This window comes from Cupressus sempervirens, chromosome 2, assembly GCF_028749045.1.
Source record: "Cupressus sempervirens isolate cs-2001-9-10 chromosome 2, ASM2874904v1, whole genome shotgun sequence".
NCBI lineage: Eukaryota > Viridiplantae > Streptophyta > Pinopsida > Cupressales > Cupressaceae > Cupressus > Cupressus sempervirens.
In genome coordinates this window covers 22,318,605-22,344,878 of record NC_143119.1, presented here as the reverse complement: position 1 = coordinate 22,344,878, position 26,274 = coordinate 22,318,605, and the positions used below count along the sequence as shown (strand labels likewise).

Here is a 26,274-nt window from a genome sequence, read left to right as displayed (position 1 = left end):
TGGGGGATTACCATGTAAATAATTTTATAAACCATGGAAATGTGGTGACACTGAATTTCCAAAAACTTTTTTTTAGTATTATAGACCTTGGAAGCACTTAATCTTTAGCATTCAAATTTTGATAACAGTGACAAAAGTGATAGCTGACAAGCTCAATTCTAAACAATCTTTATGTATTCTATTTATGCCTGTATCATTACTATTTGAAAATTTCATCAGTGGATAATACCACACGATTGCATGAAACGCAACTCTAGGAAAAGACTAGAAAAACTTCCGATGAGATTATTCAGTGGTGCTTTATTGTTCTCTTAAAAAGAGATATGTTGAAGAATTAGCTCTCCTCAAATTAACTACCACCTATATTCTGTGCAAATTGCAAAATAAGTTAGGGCCAAAAAATTGAAGTCCAAAATTTAGAAATCGCACAAAGAATTTCTGAGCACTATTAACTACTAAGAGTTAAGGCATTAGATTTCCCTCAGGCTTTTCAAACAGGATGAAATTTTCACTCCCTGATTCCTGTAGTCCCACCAACGGCCAGTTCCATGCTGGAGTACCATGGCCCAATGTTTGTGCTTGCTATCATATCTTTCCCAGCCTGTAAATGTCGTATGGGTTTTAACACTCCAAAGGCAGCCAAATCTGCCAAATTCGGTTTAGAACCACCTGCAGATGGATTAAAGAAAGGTCATCTCACAAAAGTCGCAGAAAGTGCACTTCATTTCATCAATGTTCACATAATTCCAAAAGTTCATTAACAACTGTTGTGGTAAAAAAATTTGCTGGTAGACTCACCCATAAACGTCCTATTATTAAGGCCCTTCACCCAAGTTTCTGCAGCTTCATATAGGGAAGCACGCTCGTCTGTGATATTGTGCTTTTTCTTAAGCTTTTTTGAGACAAAATACATGGCTGCTGCTCCTACATACTTCCCAGTCAATCTCTCTAAAGTTGTGAAATTACCTGCACAGTATACCTGCCTCAGTCCATGGCTAAACTATTTTATGAATACATCCCATAGCTTCACAACTTGATTCAGATGAAACCTAACAAGACAATTCTTAAAAATTTGCTGCTGTTTTGTTTAAAGCCAGGCTTTCACCATTGTATTTTTTATTTAAACTCAGCCCAGAACAGACAACCCACATCAAAGGACATTAAACATTCCTCTGCTTTCGATTCATAACTACAGCATATGTAAAATCCAAAATTAGCATTAAAAAAGGTAAACTATAATCCAATTAGAAACCCATCTCATATTTCCAATTAAGTAAAATTAAACTTTACCCTTCCCACTCATTTCCATTTTGAAGTTCAGAGAATTCAACAATTGCATATAATTGTTTATATCAGCTAATTTCTAATGGCAATGTTAGCCTATATCTATGACCCACAATGATGGCATATTCTAATAACTAAACAATATCCAAAATAACAGTCTTGCATCAAAAATTGCCAACTTACCATTTGTAGTAATATAGTCAAAGGACTCTAGAGCTTCCGAAACACTCCGGTAAATATTTGGTGACAATACATGTACAAGATGTTCATCCACCCACCTGATGTTTCAAAAGACCTTTAGCAGTATGAATTATCTGGCCTTACACTAACAAGAATCTCATCAAAACACAATCTGTGAAAACCTAAGTCATTCAAGTATAAAAATTTCAAAGGAAACTCTGTAATAGCCCAAATGAATGCTTAGGATAAACATCAACTCTAAAATATTAAGCATAAAATGAGATGGAAATATCCATTTAGCATAGCACTCTTGGCTAAATATTAAATTGATACCCAAATCTGCCTTAGAAAAGTAGTACAATAAGTAAATGCGCGTGTTCTGACTATTAAAAGTCACAAAGTACTAAGTCTAGCAGTGGTTATTTTAAAAAATTCAAAGAATAGGTGTCAAAATCTAAGACTATATTTCATCGACATTACAAAATAAGAAGAAAAGAAACGAAAGCCTGAGAAAAATACAATGAGAACATGTCCAAATGTACCTAGCAGATAATTCAAAAAACCTTAAGAACCAGAGGGCTAAACAGAGTAGATGCCCCCATCTTTCATTGGTAAACATGCAGAGAATGATTAAATGCAAGATTAACAAACATGCATGCATGCAATGTGCTTTAATTTACTTATTACTTCAACCGGTTCCAATACCCCACTAAAGTAGGTTTCATGGTAAGGTCATATGTCATGTCCCCACTAAAATAAGAAAGCGTTCAATTTAAGGGAAATAATATTCAAACTAAGGAAAACAACTTAAGACAACAATTTCCTAAAACAAAAGATAATTAGAATGTAGTTAAGGCTCAAGAGTTGTGATTCTTTCAATAGGGCAAAATAATGAAAGGCATGACTCCTCCCTCGTATGGGAAGGATATAAAAGGGACAAGGATTTATTTGAGATGGGCATCCAAAGAAGATGAATGAAATAAAAAGGAATTAAATGTTTGTTCTCCAATCAGACAAGCAGAAATCAAAAGTACAAGTCTAATTTCTAATTAGAAGTGCAGATCTTGTTATGAAAGCTCTGTCCCTTTTGAAGGGCAGAAATAATGAAGAGTTGCACTCTTTCAAGGGTGCTAATTGTGAAAGGTTGTCTCTCTCGCCAAAGGACATTTATGATAAAAAGGTGTGATATCTCCCACACATTGAGGGATATAAAGGGAAGAAGGTTCATTTGAGGAAAGCATGCAGATTGGGTTAGATAAAAAATAGAATACATGGCAAATTCAAATACATATAGTGGTCTTGGAATATATGCATAATACTGGAATTCTGATTTATATGACAGTCATGCTCAATTTTACTTATATGGATATACATCTGTAATATAGGAAAGATAAACATGGCCTAATCCTCAGTCTTTGTGATTTCTGTATTGAGGCAAGAATCAAGAGGAACTTTTGCATCCCTTACAACCCGCAGAAAAATGGGGATGTAGAAAGAAAGAACAGATCCATTATTGAAGCTGCAAACGCCATCATCCATGACGAAGACCTTCAAACCTTCCCATAGGCAGAAGCCTCCAGAGCTGCAGTATATGTTCAGAATAGATGTCCTCGTCAGATGTAGAATATGACTTGAGAAGAAGCCTTTTCAGGAGTTATGCCTGATGTTAGTAATTCGAAAATATTTGGTTGTCCAGTGTATGTTCATTTACCTAAAGACGGAAGAACCAAGTTGGGACCTTCTGGCAAGAAGGAATATTTGTGGGTTAAAGTGAAAACTCTGAAGCCTACATGATTTACATTCCAGGTAAGAAACCAGCAGAGGTAAGCAGAGATGTTACATTACGATATTGTCTTTAGAAAATCTAGAGGTTAATGCATGGAGATAGATAAGGATCAAGAGACTCCTCAAAACATGGGCATTGATCACACTCTTGAGATTCAGAGGGAGTCCATAGAAATTGAAGAGAATGATGATCCAATTGAGCCTGTGGATCCTACTGATGACCCTAGAGATGTTATTGGAATAGAAAGAGACCTCTTTGAGCAAGAAAAACTATGCAGGAGGCAGAAAAAATTGCAGCTCCTGAAGATCTTGAGTTATTGAATTACAAAAAGTTCAAAGGAAGCTCTGTAATAGCCCAAATTAATGTCTAGGAAAAACATTAACTCTGAAATATTAAGCATAAAATGAGACGGCAATATCCATTTAGCATAGCACTCTATAGCTAATATTAAATTGATACTCAAATCCGCCTTAGAAAAGTAGTACGATAAGTAAATGTATGCTTTCTGACTTTTTAAAACCACAGGGTACTGACTCTAGCTGGAAGTATTTATTAAAAAGTCAAACAATAGGTGTCAAAATCTAAGACAATATATTTCATTGACATTACATTTTAATGTAAGAGGAAAAGAACAAAAGCATGAGAAGAAATGCAATGAGAACATGCTCATATGTACCTTGCAGATGATTCAAAAAATCTTAGGAACTAGGGGCTAAACATTTGAGTATATGCCCCATCTTTCATTGGTAAACATACAGAGAATGCTTAAATGCAAGATTAACAAGCATGCATGCAATGTGCTTTAATTTACTTGTACTTCTTCAACTGGTTCCAATACCCCAGTAAAGTAGGTTTGTGTAATGGGCTACCCAATTTGGTACTTAGAACTGTCCTCGGCTGATCGGGTGGGACAAATTCATTAATGGTACTCAAAATTTATTGCTAAACTCCCGTTCTGTTACTCTAGCCACTACCTGTACAACACAAGGTAGCTTCTTCTTATTGATATTGCTCATTACTCCTGACGGAATAGACTTCAACCTCTGCAATGGTGTGGAGTACTACCATGACCCTGCTCCCAATGTGATAGTAACTCTATGTGTCCTTAGTTCCCCTGGTCTCTACGAGGTTAGAGTTTAGACATCTCCTAGAGTTCTCTAGTCGCAATGACTCGAGTCTCGGTATTGGATTCATGCCCAGTTAATTCCAATCTCAAACACTAAACTGACACTTGCACCATGAATATGCAAGACAAGCCTGGCCAAGAGTATAACATCCAATGAGTCCTTGTTTGATAAGCTCCAAGACCAACTCCTCGGTTGACGTCGAAGATGTCAATGTGTGAGGTTGACATCCCACACACCCGCATACCCTATCCACCTAGTCACAGTAGCACTCGCACCAACTGCAGTTTCAACCCCAAAACTTTTCAAAGCTTTGTTCCAAAAAACATGAGAGAGAGAGAAAGCACACTTCCTCCTAGCATATTTCTACCTTCTCTGCAACCATCTGCATACTCCAACCAGCCCGAGCCAATGTCATGAGTAAAGCCTAGGGCCTTAAATTAGCATATGCGTTCTTCCCATCCCTTGTGTGTCATGCGTGCTTATCTCGACACAACCATCCAACAAAGCTTGTCTTTACCTGCCTTCTAACTAAGCAGCTAGGTGGCAGATGAGTCACTCTTCAACTCAACCCCATTTATTTTGTCTTATTCAGCAACCGGTGCAAGACACCTATTCGTCCCTTAGCTTGTGCCCCTAATTAGCCTTCTAGGAACAAAATTGGAAGGCTAGCACTCATTGTGGACATTTTATGCAATGCATATTATAGTTTGTCCCCCTTAAATTCACTTGTACCCAAGCGGATTCGATTCTAATTGCTGCAGTAGCTATTCACACTCCCAAGTTGCATCCTCATTGGGTATTTCTTTCCATCGCACCAAGTATTCCCTAATAGTTCTCTTGCAAAGCACCCGTTCCCTCATGTCTACAATTGCCTCGAGAATCAATACCAATTTCCCTTCATTATCAAGTGGGGGTAACACCTCTGAAAGTGCCACATTTTGCCCAATCGCCCTTTTAAGGAGTGAAACATGGAATACATTGTGCACTTTGTTGTTCGTTGGTAACTCCAACTCATACACCACTTCTCCAACCCGCTTGATTGCCTTCAATGGGCCATAATAGTAAGGCTTCAGCTTCACTGCACCACTTCTCTTAAGGAACAATTGTCTATAAGGTTGTAACATGAGATACTAGTCGAAATAAAGTAACTATTATGTTTAGTACTTGTTAAAGCTAGTCGGCCTGGGTAGTTAGCTGGTGAGGAAATGCATCGGTTGGTTTCCAACTAACCAACCTTCTATAAATATTTGGAACATTGGTATTGTACTCATGTTGGTTTTTGGTATTAATAAAAAAAATCATTTCCTTGCCTATTGGCATCGTAGTATGAGTGGTATGTTCTATGTTTTATTGTATATGTATCAATTAGACTATTTTGTGTATCTGTAAAATTGTGTGATATTCCAATCTACATTTTTAGCGCCATTGCCAGGGATCAAACCCGGGTCACCCATGTGACAAGCGAGAATACTCACCACTATACTATGAAGACAACAGAGGCCTTGGCATCTTCTTTCGTCGTCACTGACAACTTATCTATCTTATTTCTAGAGCAGTCCACTCGAAAGATTATGCAGCAGGCTAGGGCTCAGAAATTGGAAACTATCATCACGACAGCAGAGGCCTTGGCCGCCTTTATGCAGACTAACTGCCACATAGATTGGGGACTACTAGAACTAGGTTTTACTGTATATGTATCAATTAGACTATTCTCTGAAACTGTGTGATAGTCCAATCTACAGATACACCATATCTCCCACTTTGAATGAGTGCTCTACTCTATACTGATCTGTATATTGCTTTTGCCAGTTTTGAGGCTTAAGCATGTTATCCTTCAGTGATCTCATGATGTCTTGGGTTTCCTTTAAGCACCCCTTGGACTTGGGGGTCCTACTATCACTGAAGAGTAAATCCATGAAGTTGGGTGCATCATAACCATAGAGGGCCATGAAGGGTATCATCTATATGGATATGCAATGTGTTGTGTTGTAACAATATTCACCAATGTGCAACCACTTCATCCAACCCTTTTGTTGCCCAGCAACATAATTACGTAAGTATCCCTCAAGCCACTAATTCACTATCTCTGTTTGGCCATCTGTCTGAGGGTACTAACTGGTTCTTGGGGTGAGTTCTATGCGGCACAATCTGAACAACTCCTGCCAAAACAAGCACATTAACCTCTCGTCCCAATCACTGACGATAGTTCATGGTAAACCATTTAATCTAAAGATCTCTTTGAAAATACCTTACCCACCTAGACTGCAGTGAGTGGATGGAATAGCAATTAAGTGTGCAAACTTAGTTAGCCGATCCACCACCACCAAAAATGCAATCCTTACCTGTACCTTCGGTAAACCTGTAATGAAATCCATTGATATACTATCCCGCTTTTGTTTTGGATAGGTAAGGCTACAATAATCCACCTAGATAAGAGTGTTCATGCTTATTTTGTTAGAAAATTGCCCACTCCCTCACATGCTATAACACATCCATCTTGAGCCCCTTCCAAGAAAATCGCTCTCACCTACTTGTATGTTTTAAAGTATCCTTGGTGACCCGACATTGGTGAGTCCTCAAAATCTCTAAAGATCTTCTGCTTAATCCCAGACCCAAGTACTAGCCATATCTTGTCCTTATACATGATCAATTCATTCACAACCGTATACCTCTCCTCTTGGATGGTACTATCTAGGATGCTTGAGGCCCAATCATCTCTAGCATAATCTAACATAATTAAATCCCTCCAATCATCAAGCAATGCCCCAACCGCACACATATGTGATCTTTGAGATAATGCATCAGCAACTACATTCTTCTTCCCCTTTACAAAAACCATGTCAAAGTCATAAGCTTGTAGTTTGCTGACCCACTTTTGCTGCCTGTCATTCAGCTCTTGCTGCCCAAGGAGATGTTTCAAACTGTTATGGTTTGTTTTGACTGTGAACCTGTTAGCCACCAAATATTGCCTAAAACTAGCCAAGGCATGCATTATAGCCAACATTTCCTTGTCACAAATATTGTAATTCCACTCAACAGCCCTCAACTTCTTGCTCTCATATGCTATCGGGTGCCTCTCTTGAAGCATCACAATGTAACTCAAAATGTTGAGTAAAATCCACTATGACCAATACTAGGCAAGAGCTCATCAACTGCTTGAACCTATCAAAGCACTGCTAAGACCTATTTGTCCACTCAAACACATCCTTCTGAGTGAAATCGGTATGAGGGGTTGCTGCTTGGGAATACCCCTTCACAAAGTGTCTATAGAATCCACACAATCCCATGAACCCACAGAGGTGTGAAAGGTTCTTGGGTGGAGGCCAATCCATAATAGAATGGATCTTCTCAGGATTAACTTGAATGCCCTTTTGCACTAATGATGTGTCCAAGATATAATAACTCTGTCATGCCAAACTCGCACTTCAACATCTTTGCATATAACACCTCCCTCTCTAGGATGCTCAATACAACGTCTAAGTACTACAAGTGTTCTTTCCATGTCTTGCTACAGATGAGTATATGATCAAAGAAGAATAAAATGAATCTCCTCAACTACTCTCTAAATGTCTTCTTCGTGCATGACTGGAAAGTCTCAGGTGCATTGATAAACCCAAATGGCATGACCAAAAACTCGAAATGCCCATAATGACACCTAAAAGCAGTCTTCTCCACATCCTCATAATATAATGGTAGTCAGATCTCAAATCAATCTTCGAGAAGTAGCATGCCGCATGCAACTCATTTATCAACTCATCAATCTTGGGTATGAGGTACCAGTTCTTAATGGTGTGCTTATTAAGCTCTATGTAGTTAATGCGCATCTAAAATGTCCCATCCTTCTTCTTGACCAATATCACTGCTGAAACAAAGGGACTCTTATTAGGCTTGATGTGATCCATCTCTAGAAGCTCCTTAATCGCCTTCTCTATCTCATCCTTGTACCTCTTCGAATGCCTATAGGGTGTAATAATAACCGGCTTGGCTCCCTCCTCTAACTCAATCACATGCTCCATACCCATGTCTGGTGGTCTCCTTTCTGGACTATCATCAAACACTTTAGAGTGTTTGGTCAGTAAATCCTGAATCTGTGGTGGGTATTCATGCCTCTACTGCATACTCTCTTCCAGCATCATCACATCTCCTACTGCCCACTGCACCTAATCATGTTGGATGAGTCTCTCCATGCACCTCAAGGATATCACCTTAAGCCCCTTATCTATGAGAGTTCAAATCACTACTTTCCTACCCTGGTGCTCAAACTTCAAATCCATCCTATCCAAGTTGAAGGTGAACTCGTGTAAGGTCTTCATCCAAGTCATGCTCAAAATGCAATCGTAATCACTCATGGGAACCACATAAAATTTGTCTGTCATATCATATCTCCCATACGTAGAGGCATATCCCTCACTACCAAGGAGCTAAGAAGTTGATGTCCACTAGCTGCCATGACTCTAAAACCTCTATCCATATCTATCTAAAACCCCCACCTATCAACAAGTGTCTCAGTTATGAAATTATGTGTGGCACCTATATATACCAAGGTAATCACCTGCTGCCCCTGAATTGTGCTCCTCACACGGAAGGTAATAGCTTGTTCATCACATGATACACGGGCTATAACTCTCCCTTCAATCACCTCATCATCCGTAGATTCTCCTCCCTTGTTTTCATCTTCTGAGAGGTTGTCTTCTCCCTCTAATAATGACTCTTCCACTGAAAAATATTCCATGTTAGCTGCCTTAGCTTTGAGAGGGCATTTATGAGGATAAGTCTCACAGTTCCCTACAATGAAAACATAATTTCTTCCTTCAAAGTTCATTAAGTTGATCGTTGTCCAACTTTTTGGTTTCAACCCTTTGAGGTTGTTCTTTGTGGAGAGGCTTCTTATCTTTGTCCCTTTTGGAAGTGGACCCCTTAAAATAAACTGCCCCTAGATTTTGTTGGCTCCATGTCCCTTGCCTTTTTGTAGGCTTGCTGCAATGAAGTGAGGCTTAAACCTTTGATCCATCCCCTTAATGGTTCTGTGAGGCCCTCCATAAAGAGCATTAAAAGCCTACTGGGTGCTATTTCAGTCACTAGGGCTGCTAGCCTTTGAAATTCAGCTATGTAATTATCAACACTTTTCCATTGTTTCAGACTTCAATTGTGTTAATTCTTTAAAGTGCAACTCTGGATCCCTGTTATCAAACCTTTCAACCAATGTTTCCATGAAGTCAATGTATGAAGTAATCTGCTTATGCCCTAAGGTAATCATACCATGTTTCCACCATTCATGTGCAAGTCCCTCTAGGTGCAATGTTGCAAATTTAATAGCATCTTCCTCTGCCATGGGATTCAACTGAAAATGTAAAGTTTAATGATCTTATTTGGTGGAGACTTATCAATTAGTTTCAGTATGATTTCTATGATATAGCAGACTGGTGTCTTCCTTATATAATGCTAGACTCTTTATTCTATATATTCTTATTATGATAGTATCCTATTTTATCTGAGATCTGATATGATCTGCAGATATAAGATTGGAACTAATATATATACATATTGAAGTACAAATGGGTAGGGGCATGACCCTACGTGGTCATGCCTCAATATGCACATACACTAGCACCGATTCATAAAGATTAGTTAATCGATAGCAAATACAATATATGCCACAGTATTTAGACGGACCCGATAACATTGTAATACTTTAACAAATGCACAGGATGTTGCCCGATAATACAATCGGTGTGACTGAGTTTGGAGCCCATTCGATAGCAACGGTTTATTGCCTATCGTCACCATAATATTATGGTTTATCAGCAGTGATCATTTATCTGATGTAATCGATATCTCAGTGCATAAGAATATTATGATAATGTATTTAATAATGGAGACACTGCAATATTATAGTGACAGCAATTATATATATATATATATATATATATATATATATATCAATTACCAACTTCTGAGCAGATGTTTCAATACAATTAACTGCTAACATTCTTAACAGAAAATACATGTCTAGCTTCTGAACCCAAGCCCTTACAGTCATCTTACCCGTTCCATCATAGGAAGGGACGGAGAATTTATTAATCTTCCTTAGTAACTCCATCTGCTACCCTCCGTTGCCCCCTCTTGGCATGTGTCTCATCCTCAAGTCTATGTAGTCACATAAAGAGATGGATGCCCGAAACCCATCTCCTGCTAACCATTCCCTCATCAACTGGCCCTGTACATCTTATAGTTGCACCTCTTGTAGGACTTGAATTCTAGGAGGAAAATTTGGAATGCTTGGCCTTGAACAAGTGGTCCTTGCTGGTCTGGGCACTCTTAACAAAATTATCAGCCACCTGTATTACTCCATTTGGTCTATTTTGGTCAACCTACCAGTCCATATTGTTAACTGCATTAACCCCACCATTGTTACCCATATTTTCTCCTCCATTAACTCCCCCATTTGCATTTGCTGCACCATTGACCCCAATATTGTTTGCTGCGTTATTGTCATTAATATTCATATTTAACCCGATTTGTTGTGCCATTATTTGCAACATATGTTACATTCACTGATCTTGTCATTGCGCTCTTTGCTCAGCCAATAGATGTCCCTAGTTGATGGTTTCTATTAGCTGCCTGAACATACATGCCTCATTGTATTCTCAAATATTACCTCCTCGGAATCTGTATCACTAGATTCAATCTCAATCTGCAATGTCATTTCACTCGTGTTGGTGTATTCCGAAAATTGTAGTTAGTCCTGTTCATTCTTCAACCGCATTGTCACAATCTACCCACAACGAACTTCATAGGCTGGAGGATCGTTAGGCTTTGATACCACTGTAATGGGCTACCCAATTTGGTACTTAGAACTGTCCTCAACCGATCAAGTGGGACTCATTAATTAAATGTACTCAAAATTTACTGCTAAACTCCCATTTTGTTAGCTCTAGCCACTGCATGTACAACACAAGGTAGCTGCTTCTTCTGATATTGCTCACTACTCTTGATGGAATAGACTTAAACCTCCACAATGGTGTGCAACACTACTATGACCATGTTCCCAATGTGATAGTAACTCTGTGCGTCCTTAGTTCCCCTGGCTTCTGTGAGGTTAGATGTTGTCTCCTAGATTTCTCCAGCCGTGGTGGCTTAAGTCTCAGCATTGTATTCCTGCCTGGTTGATTCCAATCTCAAACACTAAACTGTCACTTGCACCATGAATATGAAAGACAAGCCTGGCCAAGAGTATAACATCTAACGAATCCTTGTTTGATAGGCTCCAAGACCAACTCCTGGGTTGACATAAAAGCTGTCAATGTGTGAGGTTGATGTCCCTCACACCCACATACACAGTTCTAATCGCAGAAGTGGCTTATCCCGTGGTCTGCATATGACTTCCAATGTGCTTCAGCACTTCACACCAACTGGAGTTTCAACCCCAAAACTTTCCAAAGCTATGTTCCCAAAAATGTGAGAGTACACTTCCTCCCAGCATCTTTTTACCTTCTCTACAACCGTTCACTCACTCCAAACAGCATGGGCCAATGCTGTAACACCTAAGACTTAAATTAGCATATGCATTCTTCCCATCCCTTGATGGGGACACAACCCAACAACCAGAATAGACACAATAGAAAGGGGGAATTATATTAACTGAGAAAATAAGCTGGTACAAACAGTGCAGAGAAAATAAACTCAAAACATGCCCTGCGGGCTTACAATAGCATAAATCTGGAGAATATTTCTCCTTTGAGCACCTCCTCTCAAGCTCCAATCCGAACTGCCTTTTACAATGCTAGAAATCTCCTTAAATAGACCCCAGAGGGTTAAGGACTAGGAGTACATTCTAGAAAGTGCTAGTAGGCATCCACCGACAAAATAGAAGGTTCCGGAAGCTGCGTTAGAAGTCGGTGCAATTCTAGAAGAATCCAGAAACGGTAGCCGAACTTCCGGGAGGCATAACTTTTGAACCGTAACTCCGATTGACGAACCGTTTACATTTTCGGAAAGCTCTCGAAGCGCTCTATAGCCCTATGGACAAGCTTCGCTCGTCCCCCATTTTTCGACCCTTTTCGAGGTCATTTAATGCCCCAAACCTGACTTTGAAGCATTCTTAGGGGGTCTTCAAAACCCGAAAAACTGCAATAACTTTCAAACCGTGGGGCCTTTTGACCTGATTCTTTTTCTGGAATGCTCTAAATCTCGATTACATTCATCTGGCCAAGTCACACCTTCTAGGTCACCAAAATGATGGTCAAATTGCATGCTCCTATTTTTTCGGGATTTTTAAATGCACTGATAGTTGAACTATGAGAGTTGGAACCTTTATTTGAGCCAAATGGGTATCCAAAAATGCAAAGACATAAAATAGAAACTAAGTCTAAGTACATTTTTTTGGGTGACACAGGATTGCCCTTATACCTCTGGATGCTCCTGCATCATCCCTTGTGAGTCATGCATGCTCATCTCGGCTCAACCATCTAATGAAGCTTGTCTTTACCTACCTTCCAACTAAGCTGTTAGGTGACGGGCGAGTCACTCTTCAACTTGACCCCATATATATTGTCTTATTCAGCAACCAATACTACGTTATAGTGTTGCAGCACACCTATTCGTCCCTTAGTTTGTGCCCCTAATTAGCCTTCTAGGAACGAAATTAGAAGGCCAGCGCTCATTGTCAATTTTATGCAAGGACATTATAGTTTGAATGGTAAGGTCAAATGTCATGTCCCCACAAAAATAAGAAATCATTTAATTTATGGGAAAATATAATCAAAATAAGGAAAACAATTTCATAAAACAAAAGACAATTAGAATGTAGTTAAAGGTTCAAGAGTTGTGACTCTTTCAAAAGAGCAAAATAGCGATAGGCACAACACCTCCCTCACAAAAATAAGAAATCATTTAATTTATGGGAAAATATAATCAAAATAAGGAAAACAATTTCATAAAATAAAAGACAATTAGAATGTAGTTAAAGGCTCAAGAGTTGTGACTCTTTCAAAAGAGCAAAATAGTGATAGGCACAACACCTCCCTCAGAAGGGGAGATATAAAAAGGGACAAGGATTCATTCGAGATGGGCATATAGGACCAATATAATAGAAAGGAATTAAATATTTGTTCTGCAATCAGACAAGGAGAAATCAGAAGTACAGGTCTGATTTATAATAAGAAGTGCATGTCTCATTGTGAAAAGCTCTCCCTTTTGAAGGGCAGAAATAATGAAGAGTTGCACTCTTTGAAGAGTGCTAATGGTGAAAGGTTCTCTCTCTTGCCAAAGGAAATTTATGATATAAAGGTGTGACATCTCCCTCACACTGGGGGATATAAAGGGAAGACGGTTCATTTGAAGAAAGAGGGCAGATCAGATTAGATAAAAAAAAAAAAACACAAAGCAGATTCAAATACATAGTGGTCTTGGAATATTTACATAATACAGCAATTCTGATTTATATGACAGTCGAGCTTAATTTTATGTGTATGCATATACATTTGTAAAACAGGAAATATCAACATGGCCTGTCCTAGTCTTCGTGATTTCTGTATTGAGGCAAGAATCAAAGGGATTTTTGTTTTCCTTACAACACGCAAAAAAATGGGGTTGCAGAAAGAAAGAACATATCCAATATTGAAGCTGTGAAAGCCATCATCCATCATCCATGATCAAGACCTTCAAACCTTTCTATAGACAGAAGCCTCCAGAACTGCAGTATATGTTCAGAATAGAAGTCAGCATCTGATATTGTAGAATATAGCTCCAGAAGAAACCTTTTCAGAAGTTAAGCCTGATGTTAGTCATTTGAAAATCTTTGGTTGTCCAGTTTATGTTCATGTACCTAAACACAAAGAACCAAGCTGGAACCTTCTGGCAAGAAAGGAATATTTGTGGGTTAAAGTGAAAACTCTAAAACCTACATAATTTACATTTCCGGTCAGAAACAAATAGAGGTAAGCAGAGATGTTAAATTTGACGAAGATATTGCCTTCAGAAAATCTAAAGGTTCATCCATGGAGATAGATAAGGATCAAGAGACTCCTCAAGACATGGACATTGGTCACACACTTGAGATTCAAAAGTCCACAAAACCTGAAGAGAATGATGACCCAATTGAGCCTTTGGATCTTACTGATGGCCCTAGAGATATTATTGTGAATAGAAAGAGACCTCTTTGAGCAAGAAAAACTATGCAGGAGGCAGAAAAATATGCAGCTCCTAGAGCCACTATTAGAGAAAGTAAAAGACCACATAGTTTCTCTAGTTATGTTGCCTTAATGTGTTATATTATAGAGATTGAAACTACCAATGTTGAGGAAGCCTCAAAGCAGCATCAATGAAAAGATGCTGTGGAAAGGAATATCAATCCATTATAAAAAATATGTTTGGAATATTATACTTAGACCTGAAGGGAAATCAGTTGTATCTTCCAAGTGGCTATCAAGATTAAGTGTGCAGCTGATGGGAGCATTGAGAAATACAAAGCTAGATTTGTAGCATGTGGTTTATCTCAGAAAGAAGTATTAGACTATGAAAGACATTTGCTCCAGTTGCTCTGTATACTTCTATCAGAACCATCCTTGCCATTACAGAAGCTAAGTGATGCAAGCTAAATCAGATGGATGTGAAGACATCTTTTCTCAATGGTGTTATTGAAGAAGAGGTCTACATTGAGCAACCTGAAGGTTTTGTGATTCATGAGAAAGAGTCTCACGTATGCAAATCTAAGAAAGCCTAATATGGTCTTTAGCAGGCCCCTCGGACATGGTATGATAGGATTGACCAAATTTGATGAGTTTAGGTTTCTACAGGAATGATGTTGATCTGAATCTTTACTTCAAAGTACTCAATGGTGAATCTTTAATGTTGGTTCTATATGTTGATGACTTGTTTCTTACTGGAGAAGAACATCTCATCTCAAGATGCAAGCAGTTGATTTCAGAATTTGAGATGGAAGACCTAGGACCCATGCATTTCTTTCTAGGTTTGGAAGTATAGCAAAGGACTAATGGGATCAATCTAAGTCAAAGAAAATACACCATCGACATCTTAAAGAGATTTGAGATATTAGATTGCAGATCCATGTCCACACAAATGGAAATGAACTTGAAGAAGTTGAGTGAATCGGCAGCTAGTTCAGATCTTGCACATCCTACTAAGTACAGACAGTTGTTTGGATCCTTATGTATCTAGTTAATACTAGACCAGATATTTGATATGCAGTGAGAAGACTTAGTCAATTCATGTGCAAACCCAGACAGATATATCTAGTTACAGCCAAGAGTATCATGAGATACTTGCATGGCACTATTGGATATAGACGGAAGTATTCTTCAAAGGTGGACTTAGATTAGCAGGGCTATACCAATTTTGATTGGGTAAGTAGTGTTACTGATCAGAAGAGTACCTCAGGTTGTTGTTTTAGTTTGGGATCTACTATGCTTTCTTGGTGCAGCAAGAAACAGTCATGTGTTGTCCAAAGTACAACAGAAGTTGAATATGTTGCAGCTATTGTAGTAACACATGAAATTGTGTGGCTTCAAAAGCTTCTTGCAGGATTGTTTGGAGTCCAGACAATCATTGGATCCTACAGTTATTCATTGTGATGACCAGAGTTGCATGAAACTTTCTGTCAATCCTGTGTCTAATGATAGAAGCAAGCATGTAGATATCAAATATTACTATATTAGAGATATGGTACAAAGGAATGTTATACAGTTAAAGTACATTAGCAGTGAAGAACAGAAGGCCAATATTCTCACCAAGCCTCTTGCCAAAGTGAAGTTTGTGCATTTTTGAGACAATCTTGGAATTGTAGAGGATGAAGCCCTTGCTGAGAGGGGAGTCCCAGCATCAGTGATTTCCTGAGATGTACTTTAGTGCATTTCTCTTAGACAGAAATTGGAGTTGTCAGCTTGTTGTGCATTTCTCTGAAACTGAGAAATTTGAGGTGTCAGACCTCATAATGCATTTCTCTGAGAGAGATAAGTTTGAGGTATCAGCTCTCGCAGTGCATTTCTCTGAGACAGAAAGATTTAGGTGTTAGCCCTCAGAGTGCATTTCTCTAAGACAGAAATTTGAGGTGTCAAATCTTGGAGTGCACTTCTCTGAGACCGAGAAATTTGAGATGTCAAACCTCGTAGTGCATTTCTCTGAGATGGAGAAATTTGAGGTGTCAACCCTCGTAAGTGCATTTCTCTAAGAAAAACAAAATTGAAGTGTCAACACTCATAGTGCTTTTTTTCTTAGTTACCGATTCAAACACGTGAATCAGATCTGTGGATTCACGATTTTTTTTTTATATATATAGTTTTAGAATTATGTATATTTCTCTCAGTTTTTAGTATATATAATGCATAAAAGGGTCATTTTAGGATTAGAAAGCAAAAAATATATTTTAAAAAGTCATATTAAATATCTTAGACCCACTTAAAACCATCGATCCTTTAGGATTTGCGCAGATCCTTGAGGAATAGTGCCTAGACTCGTGCAGATCTGGGCAGGATCCTTGTTTTACACAATGGATTCATCCGCTCCTTGAGGATTCACGCAGATCCTTGTTTTACAAAGTGGATTTGTCCACTCCTTGAGGATTTGAGCGGATCCTTGTTTTACACAGTGGATTTGTCCGCTCCTTCAAGATTCGCATGGATCCTTGTTTTACATAGTGGATTCGTCCGCTCCTTGAGGATTCGCATGGATCCTTGAGGACTAGTGCCTAGACTCATGCAAATCCGGGCAGGATCCTTGTTTTACATAGTGAATTCGTCCGGACAAATCCACTGTGTAAAACAAGGATCCTGCCTGGATCTGCACAAATCCAGATCCAGATCGGATCCGAATCCAAATCCAGCCTCTAGGGCACGAATCCGGTAACTAAGCTTTTTTTTGAGATGGAGAGAATTGAGGTGAAAGACCTTGTTGCATTTCCATTCGTGGGAGCAGCCATGATGGATCCACCCTCTAGGAGTAGTCATGGTGGACGTTGCTCTATAACTCAGATCTCTGCCTCCCTAGCTAGGAGTGAGAGAGTTGTTGATTAGCTTCTGGAGGATGACAAGAGATCATCTAATCATCTCAAGTGATGCATATATTAACTTCAACAATTAATTAATTATGTATTGACTGGTTATGATTGGTATCGATCCAATGAGATAAATCATAAGAACATTAAAAGGCACAATACTAAATCCATTGTTAGCAATGTGTTTAACATTAGATAAGATCAATTAAGAGCTTAAGTCTAATTCACAACCAAAATGGTAATGAAGCAGTCTGGGTAGAAAAGGAATAAAGTTATAAACATAAGGCAACGTGACTTATCATTTCAGAAACAAGATGTAAAGTATGCATTCACAATCATTAACTTAGAACCTGAAGACATTAAGCTGTATACAGATCGACAAGAAGACCATAATATATATCAGGTAGAGTGAGATATATATATATATATATATATCTAGACTTACAGTGACACCGACATATTTGGAGGTGCATATGTCTATAGCAATACATATCAGGCAGATAGATACAAACCTTGAGTGATCACTTATCTAAGAAGGCAAGCAGGTCGAACATATAGAAAGAGATTCATAACTTCATATATTACAGTGATATACATCTACAGCACTATATAGATTACAATATCATTATACTTGCAGATCTATTTTGTGAAGAGGCCTTATTATTTGGCTATATTGTACCCAGTCAATTCAATATATATATATGTGTGTGTGTGCGTGTGTGTGTGTGTGTGTGTGTGATAACTGCGCACTTTGTGAAATAATTTTAAAAAACAGCATTCTTTGTCAAATCTGATCATAAAAACAACAGGTCTGTACCATATTCAATAGATGCTTTAACACTCTGCAGCAGCAAAAACTGTGTGCAACATGGGCAGTTTATTTTGTTTTCGATGCAACAAAAACAATATTCTGACTGTATCATTCACATATATGGTGTATGTGTGGATTCTGATATGATTTGTGCCATACATGAATAATCAATAATCTACAGTTTATAATGAAGACCCTAACTGAAGTTCACAGGTTTCTACTTTCAGTATTTGGCAAACTTATATAGGAAATTAGATCTTGCAGCAATACTCAATTTTTCAATCTAGTACTTGCTACAATGAAGTACTGATTGGTCCAATGAGAAAGTATGTCACCTTTAGGAAAAGCTTAATGATATTTATCAAGCACTTGAGCATTAAGTATCGAGAGAAACCAACCATCCAAAGGGATCACAAACCATAATAGTTCTTGTAGATATTAAATAAGTTATGGTAAGGTCTGGCATACAAATGGCTGTCATATCTTCAACAATTCCACTCAAACACCTAGCGCAAGAGAGGAATAGTCAATTTAGTTGTAGATAATTTTGAGCAGACCCTAGGTCCAAGTGGTTGTGTCCATGCTTGATACATGTGAACACCAAACCTAGGCTTCGCTAGAATTGCACTAGTCTGATTCGGACTGAAAAAAATATTTCATAGCACTAAGACTATCGCTGATAAGTGACCACTAATGTACATGGAATAAAGCTTGGTAAACATGCAGTAATTTGTACAAAAAAATAAAACCAATATAAGAAAAATGTGAATAATCAAAGAGAAGCAATGCAACATGCATCAACTCTGTTTTGCTCATGAAAAAAATCTAGTTGAATGACTTATAAAAGATTGTCTCGCCAGATTCATCATCAGGACCTATAGCTCTCTTCTTAACGAAAACAGCCAATGGCTACTTCTGATTATTTGGTACATTGCATTCAATTTTTAGGTTACCATTTTTCTACATTTTTTTTATCCAAGTTTTTCAAGATCAAATCTTCTTCTTTTTTGTCGCAAAAATCTTAGACTGTTAGTTTGCCCTCCCCCCCCCCCCCCCCTCTCCCCCCCGCCACACACACACACACACACACACCAAAGATTTGTGGCTGTAATGATTGCAAACACCATCTGGTTTACTATAAAGAATGTACCCCATCATTAAGGATTACAACATGGATATTATATAAGTAGGCAATCAGTCCTTGTATAATTAATGTCATTGATGTGTGATAGAAATAGTTTGGGGAAAACACAATGTGTAGTTAACACTCTGCCTGTATTAGTATAAATTAATACAGGATGGTTTTATTGCCCAAAAAATACTTGATCCAAAAAAATATGAGTGAATGGCTCAAATCAGTAAAATTAATTACTTGTAGAAGAATGCGTGAATCTATTAGCTTGAAATGAAAAATTTTAGTTTAGAAGAAAGAACACAAACATTACTTGTCAACTTTAAACCACCATATGCTAAGGGAAAAATAGCAAGGAAAGGAAATCAGCACAAGAAAAAGAGACATTTATCGCATTTGCGAAGTTGATCTATGTGTATGCAACAGAACATAACCTGTTTGGGATAACAAAAACAATATTTTCCAATCAATTAAAAAAATGTAAATATTGGTACCTGCGCCATTTTTCCTCCTCTTCTGTATCCTTTGTAGGCAATCTTTCCTTGTCGGGATGAATTCTCTCATCTAATTTATTAATTATTGCTACAAATGTCATGATAAAAAAATGTTATCAATATAAAGCAACTTATGTTATGACAGTGTTTACATATAAACTAAAATAATACAGGGAACATGCATCTATTGATTGGCATATAGGATTATCAAATTAATGGGAATAAAAGGAGAGTTATTCCATTCAAAAGCATATATCAAAGTTGCATACCTGATGAATCATTTAGTTGCTCCCCATCAACCACCAATATTGGCACTTTCTTGTAATCAGACCATTTTATTTCCTTTTTGCTGATTGGATTTACCTCAACTACCTTGTAAGGCAAATCATGGTAGTCTAGAAATGCTGCCAACAAAAACAACAAAATATTATTCTACAAGTTTTTACCATGATTTAAATTGGCAATAGACAAAATATGTGCATGCTGAACAATTTGATGGCTCCAGATGAAAAAAAACATAATTGACAAACAATGATATATAGCATCATCTCCCAGTTTAAAAATAACTACAAAAGATTGGTTCCTTCTACAAAAAATATTTTCAGAAGACAAGGGATATACTGATATACAAAGAGAACTGGAGTATTCCATTCAAAGCATCTCTAGAGTGCTAATATCATGCATCCCTCCACCTAAATAATAGCAAAGACTCTAGAATAACAAAGCATTAGTAACACAGGATACACATAGGTATAGATAACAAGAAGACCTCTTCAAAAACTGTGTATAAAAACCGAGGAGAAAAAGCAACTTACTATAATGGCAAAACAAAAGCGCAGAATGAAGCCTTCAACTAAAATATTATCGACCTTTGCCTGAAATGGTATTCATGGGCAGGCCACTAAAGACGAACCATTGACATGACACATAAACAAGTACATGAACTACACCTAAAAAATAGACTGCAATTCACTGACACCAAAAATGAGCACAAAATAACATGTTAATATTAAGTACAAAAGAATAAAAGCATAGATATGGTGCAAGTCACCAATACAAGACAAAACCCTACGCGAGAAGCTCAATCAAATGAGAAAAACACAATATTTTATGTATTGACTTATCTATAACAAATTTAAATTGGAAGTTAACTTAAATTTATTTGCAATTGAAACAAGTGAATAGGCATCCTATATTAAGGACTGTGATAAAATAGTTAAAACTGGACCAATCGATGGAAACAGATAATTTTTTTAAAAGATCCGTTTGGCTTTGAAAGATTGGCAATCATCCATAGACTATTTACAATATCCACGTTTCATACACTCATTTTATTGTCCATCCCTGTAACATGTTTTAGAACTCATTTCACTTATTTCTTGTCCTAAACCTATCATTGAGTGCTTTATAACATCCTTAAACCTATTTATATGCCTAGAAATGACCCTAAAAGTCTTGGATCATAATTTAGTATATTAGAATAATAATACTAATGTGATAATGCAATTACTATAACACTGCACTTGTAGTGTAAAATCATAATTGATTGATATACAATAATATACAAAGGAAAGAAATGCTCCTTAAATAAACAATTACAAGAAGACCTTTCCATAACATAAAGACAAAATAGAATGTTACTAAACTAGCTAAACAACGTAAAAAACAGATAGTTACTAAAAACTGACCAAGTTAAAAGATAATTACTTACATGACCATTATAAATAATCTTACAATATTACTTTAATGCCCTAACTTAATGGTCATTCTACTACTACCTACAGAAGATTTGACATAATCTACAAGTCATTTGGCTATAAATGCATAAAAGGTTGACACCTCTAAACATTTTGCCCTAACTTAATGGTCATTCTACTACTACCCTAGAGCAGATTTGACATAATCTACAAGTCATTTTGGCTATAAATGCATAGAAGGTTGACACCTCAAAACATTTTGCGAGATGAACCTGCTGCTAAGACCCTCCCTGGTTGGACTTCTGATCAGCCAACCACTTTTGCACATGACCAAGTACAAAAACAAGCTAAGTGCCCTCCAAATTGATGTGGCTAATGAAGGGCATCCCTCCCTCTATCCAAAGACATGAAATCTGATATCAACTTCTCAAAAACAAAAAAATTGACCTTGTTAATAAAAATCAACAAAAACTTTGAAACCACAGCTTTGTGAAATATTTGTCAAACGCTAGATCTGATGCTGAAATCACACACAATTTTGTGAATAAGTCATCAAATATTCCGCTCCATTAAAAAAAAAAAGCAACGCCCATGAATTTCTATAAAAATAGCGCAAAAACTCCAATTCATTTGAAGGAACACAATTTGCCCTAGAAATCCTAGTCACGACCCAAAACAATATGCAAGAAACCAATTTTTTTTTTAAAATCATCAAAACATTTGTCAAAGACAAAGCCACAATTTCGTGGAAAAATCATCCAAAAACCATTCATATTGTGGGAACAAAGATAAAAACTCTTGATTTCAAAAAGCCATCAAAACCTATCAAATCCACAACAACAAAAAAACTATGATTTTTGGGAAATTTTGAGCAAAACACCTACGAGATTAGGAAGACATGATTTTTGAGAAAAACACATGCAATACCTGCCAAAAAATTTCGGAGAAATATTAAATGTTGCCCTTATCGACAACTACACACTCTTTACCTTGGTTGAAGATTACTAAATTGAAGCAAGGTGTGTTGTTTGTGAACCAATCGTTTTGTGTCTAAATTGTTGAAAAACTCCAAATGAATAAACTATGCAAATGTTTTGACATTCAGTGTTGGCCTTTTGTCCATAATTACATAAAGGGCACTCCTGCTCAATATGCTCTAAAACATGGGCCGTTTGTTGAGACCCTCTCTATTTGGATTTTTCATCTACCAACTATTTCTTGCATTGGTTCTTTATATGACCAAGTTTATCACAATAGAAACATGTTATTACCTTCTTGAAACTCTCTTCAAATTTGCTTTGTCCTTTTTGTTGAAAGGACTTGTTTGCCTTTGGTAGTAAATGGTTGTTCCATAGTAATTGTTTGGTTGCTCCCAAACTACTATTTCTTGTCCTCTATCATGGAAATTTAGTGCATAAATCATCAAAACTTTAAATCAACATTGGCGAACATAATCCTTAAAGTTTTGATGAAATCCTTAAAGTTTTGATGAAGTGCTCATAAGAACGTGGTAAGCTTTTCAGCATGATAAACCATGTCCTCTTCTTCCATTGTGCAACCAAAGGCTACTAATTGATTGTGAATCTATTTTATTTTCATAAGATGCTCCTACAAATACATCTTATCATCCATCATAATTGCAAATAACATATTCTTCAAAAAGATTGGTTTGCCCTCGTCTAATGTTTCATGGAGATACTTCAAATGCATCGACAATTACAAAAGCATATCATCAATGACTAATAACTTGAGAATAGTCATGTCTTAATTGTACTAATCAAACTTGTCCAAATATTTGCCTGTCATCATGAGACAAGCATCTTTACCATGAATAATGTCATCTAGGCACTAGTACTCTCATGCCCATGTGTAGTTTCCATATGGTGCAATTCTTGATGAAGCATTGACTGCGTTCCAACATTATGTTGGTCAACATCGCCATCCATCACACTTTGCAATGAAAAACAACGTAATAAAGTACAATCAACACTTAATTTTGACCAAATTATGACGTTTCTATCAAAAAAAACGATCTGCACCAACAAAAACCAAGACACTTTGAGTTTCTAAAATAGTCGTTAAAACGCTATATCAAAAATTAAGGAACCTGAGGTTGAAACATTAAGGAACCCTAGGTGTTGTAAATGATAGAAAATTTTGTCAAAAAAATTGTAAAATATTGCATCAAAACCCTAGCTGGAAAGAATTGCAAAAGTTTTTTATTCATTGGTTAAAACACTAGCCACATGAATAAATTGAGACATCACGACCAAAAGATCGCCTCAACTTTCAAAAAGTTGCAGCTTTGGTGATGCAAGTCTAAATATGTAAGTGTATAGAAAAAAATTGCCAAAGAAGCTTCCAAGTGAATAGAAATTCCAATCGTGTAGGCCAAAATACTTGAGCCAAGACCTTTGTGTGCTTGGAGAAAGAAACCACACACCAAAAAGACATAAAACATAGAGTGCAAGTCACTGGAACGCAATTATATGAAAATGGTGAAAAAACGACAACTCAACACGTGGCACACAAAAAAACTTGGATTGAGGTTGCTATTTTTCATGACCAATAAATTATGATCAGCCAAATCCTCATCAGCCAACTACTTAATTGAGTTAGCAATGCATATTAAAAGAGTCAACCCCGATCAGCCAACTTCTCAAGGCTAAAACTATTTGATCATGGCTATAATCAAGGAATATGAACACAAATAAGGAATTTGAAACAATGTAGAAAATCTGCCAATGCAAACACTATCAAACAATTTGAATAAGTGTCCTCTAATCTCAGTAATTTCTTTACGTTTTCATAACCTTGAGGGTATCAACTCTACTTTGAAGTTGGTTTTACCAATCATGTTGAAACAACTTTCAAAATGGCCAAAACCAACCATTTAACCCCAAAAACACAAAACAAGATTTTGCCGATGTTTTGGGTTTCCTATAATTTTTCTACAAAATTGTCTGAAGCGTTTATTGGGACCATAACATGGCTTAAGGTAATTCTCTGGTAGTCTGAGATATTTTCAAACCTAGAAGTTTTTTCATTTTATGCATCAAATTGTCCAACAACTATGGATTCTTAGGAGTTCCTTGTATTTGAATCAAATGAGGAAAAACTCAATGTGATTTCAACGACCATTGTCTTGTATCTATAGGACATTTCTAGTAATGCAATGATCATATAAATCAGTTTTATTGATTATTCTTCTTGTGAGAGGGTTTCCAAAAAGCCTAGCTTGAATACAGTGATGCATTAGAATGTTTCAAGTAGGAAGTTGCATAGAGCCTTTTTAACCAATGTTTCAAATCAAACTTGGAGATCCATCATCAAGATGAGGCCAAGAAAGATTAAGAATGTCTCGTGTGTATGATAGATCATAATTGTTAATCTAAAAAATTGATTCTCAAAATTCTACAGAGAGTTTTACCAAGAGCATTCTGAATGATTCACATTAATGTGCAACTATCATGTTTTTAATTATATCAACAATATCGATGGAAGTGAAGATTCTTCGGGCACACCTAGTGATTGCAAGTTGATCTACTCAAGTATGACACACCTAGTGCAATGAATGTCTAATATTTATATTTTTTTTTCCCGAGAGTATTCTCATTGAATCGCTTGCAACATGAAAATATCATGTCTATGATAACTGATTGTACCAACAATCTCAATGGGATTGGAGATTCTGACAGGCCCACTGGGTGCAAGTTGATCTAGCAGAGTACATCAAATATAGCCCTAGCAAATCAACTCACCCTCACTAGGTGCAATGAGAGTATGTTGACCAAGTGCTATGTCACCACATCAAACTCACTAACTGAGATGCACCTAAATCACCACATCAAACTCACTAACTGAGATGCACCTAAAAGCTCCAGTTCATCCTTATCGGTGGAGGCTTGGCCAGGTGTTGTCTCCCCTAACCATCTCATTACATGTAATTTTTTAACCTCGCCTCACCTGATAAGAAGAGGCTGCTTTGATTGGATGCGCAGTCCGAGCAAACAAATCACTGGATACGCCAAATCTCAACAGACCACCTTGCAAATGTGATGCGAGTAATGTGACCGTGTGCAAAATCCCAACATCTAACTCGCGAGGTCTGGCATCTCAAAAAGAGCAATTTATTCTCATCGTGACACAGTGTAAGTACTAGAAAAGTTGAACAATGACTAGGAAAAACAACCTTCAAAACTAAAAGTTGAACAAAAATTAACACAGGGGAAAATCCTTGCCGAGTCTTTCAGTTCCAGATCTTTGCCATCCAACTTGTGACATATTCTCAAGCCACACAACAAAAACATACCAAAATTCCAAAAACGAAATCGTTAAAAAATATATTAGACAACAAAGATCATACCTTTAACTTTATTGCAGAAAGGGCATGCCTCGTACTGGTAAAGAACAAGCTCCTTGGGAACGAATTCATGCAGCGGGCGCTCCTTGGCAACCGCAGTGGAAAAGGAGGACGAGGCCGCAAAGGAAAAAGAAAATGCACCCGCCGCCACCAGAGGCCCCCTTGACCATCTCCTCTCTTCTCCTTCTCCGCCATTAAGGCCTCTTGCAGGTAATGCAGAAACCGTTCTGCTGTATTGCCATTGCGTTAAATTTGCGACTCCATCGTTCTGCTGTAATCGAGAGGCCGCTATACCTGCTCGAACGGATTTGCTGAGGAGAGAAGCTAAACCCTGAACCCTCACGCCGGACATTTTTTCCTTTAGTGAGGCAAATATTTTAGATTAAATTTC

The 26,274-nt window shown here is 37.4% G+C and overlaps 1 protein-coding gene across 1 annotated transcript; it reads right to left on the bottom strand.

Moving 5' to 3' along the window:
- Window positions 1–156: 156 nt before the first annotated feature.
- LOC149570884 (Glutathione S-transferase family protein) lies at window positions 157–26,274 on the bottom strand. Its single transcript, XM_089812444.1, has 6 exons — window positions 25,887–26,274; window positions 20,093–20,227; window positions 19,824–19,911; window positions 1,468–1,562; window positions 799–966; window positions 157–669 (listed from the first exon to the last, which is right to left on the bottom strand). The coding sequence occupies exons 1-6, from the start codon at window positions 26,233–26,235 to the stop codon at window positions 509–511; spliced, it is 996 nt and encodes a 331-aa protein (XP_089668570.1). The 5' UTR covers window positions 26,236–26,274; the 3' UTR covers window positions 157–508.

What these genes read in the sequence shown, in the direction of transcription:
- LOC149570884 (XM_089812444.1), bottom strand. Translation starts at nt 26,235, where the DNA reads ATGTCCGGCGTGAGGGTTCAGGGTTTAGCTTCTCTCCTCAGCAAATCC. An exon ending in TTTCTGCAATAAAGTTAAAG is followed by an intron (nt 20,228 to 25,886) that starts GTATGATCTTTG and finishes TTTTGTTGGCAG; the next exon opens with CATTTCTAGACTACCATGAT. An exon ending in TAATAATAGGACGTTTATGG is followed by an intron (nt 670 to 798) that starts GTGAGTCTACCA and finishes ATCCATCTGCAG; the next exon opens with GTGGTTCTAAACCGAATTTG.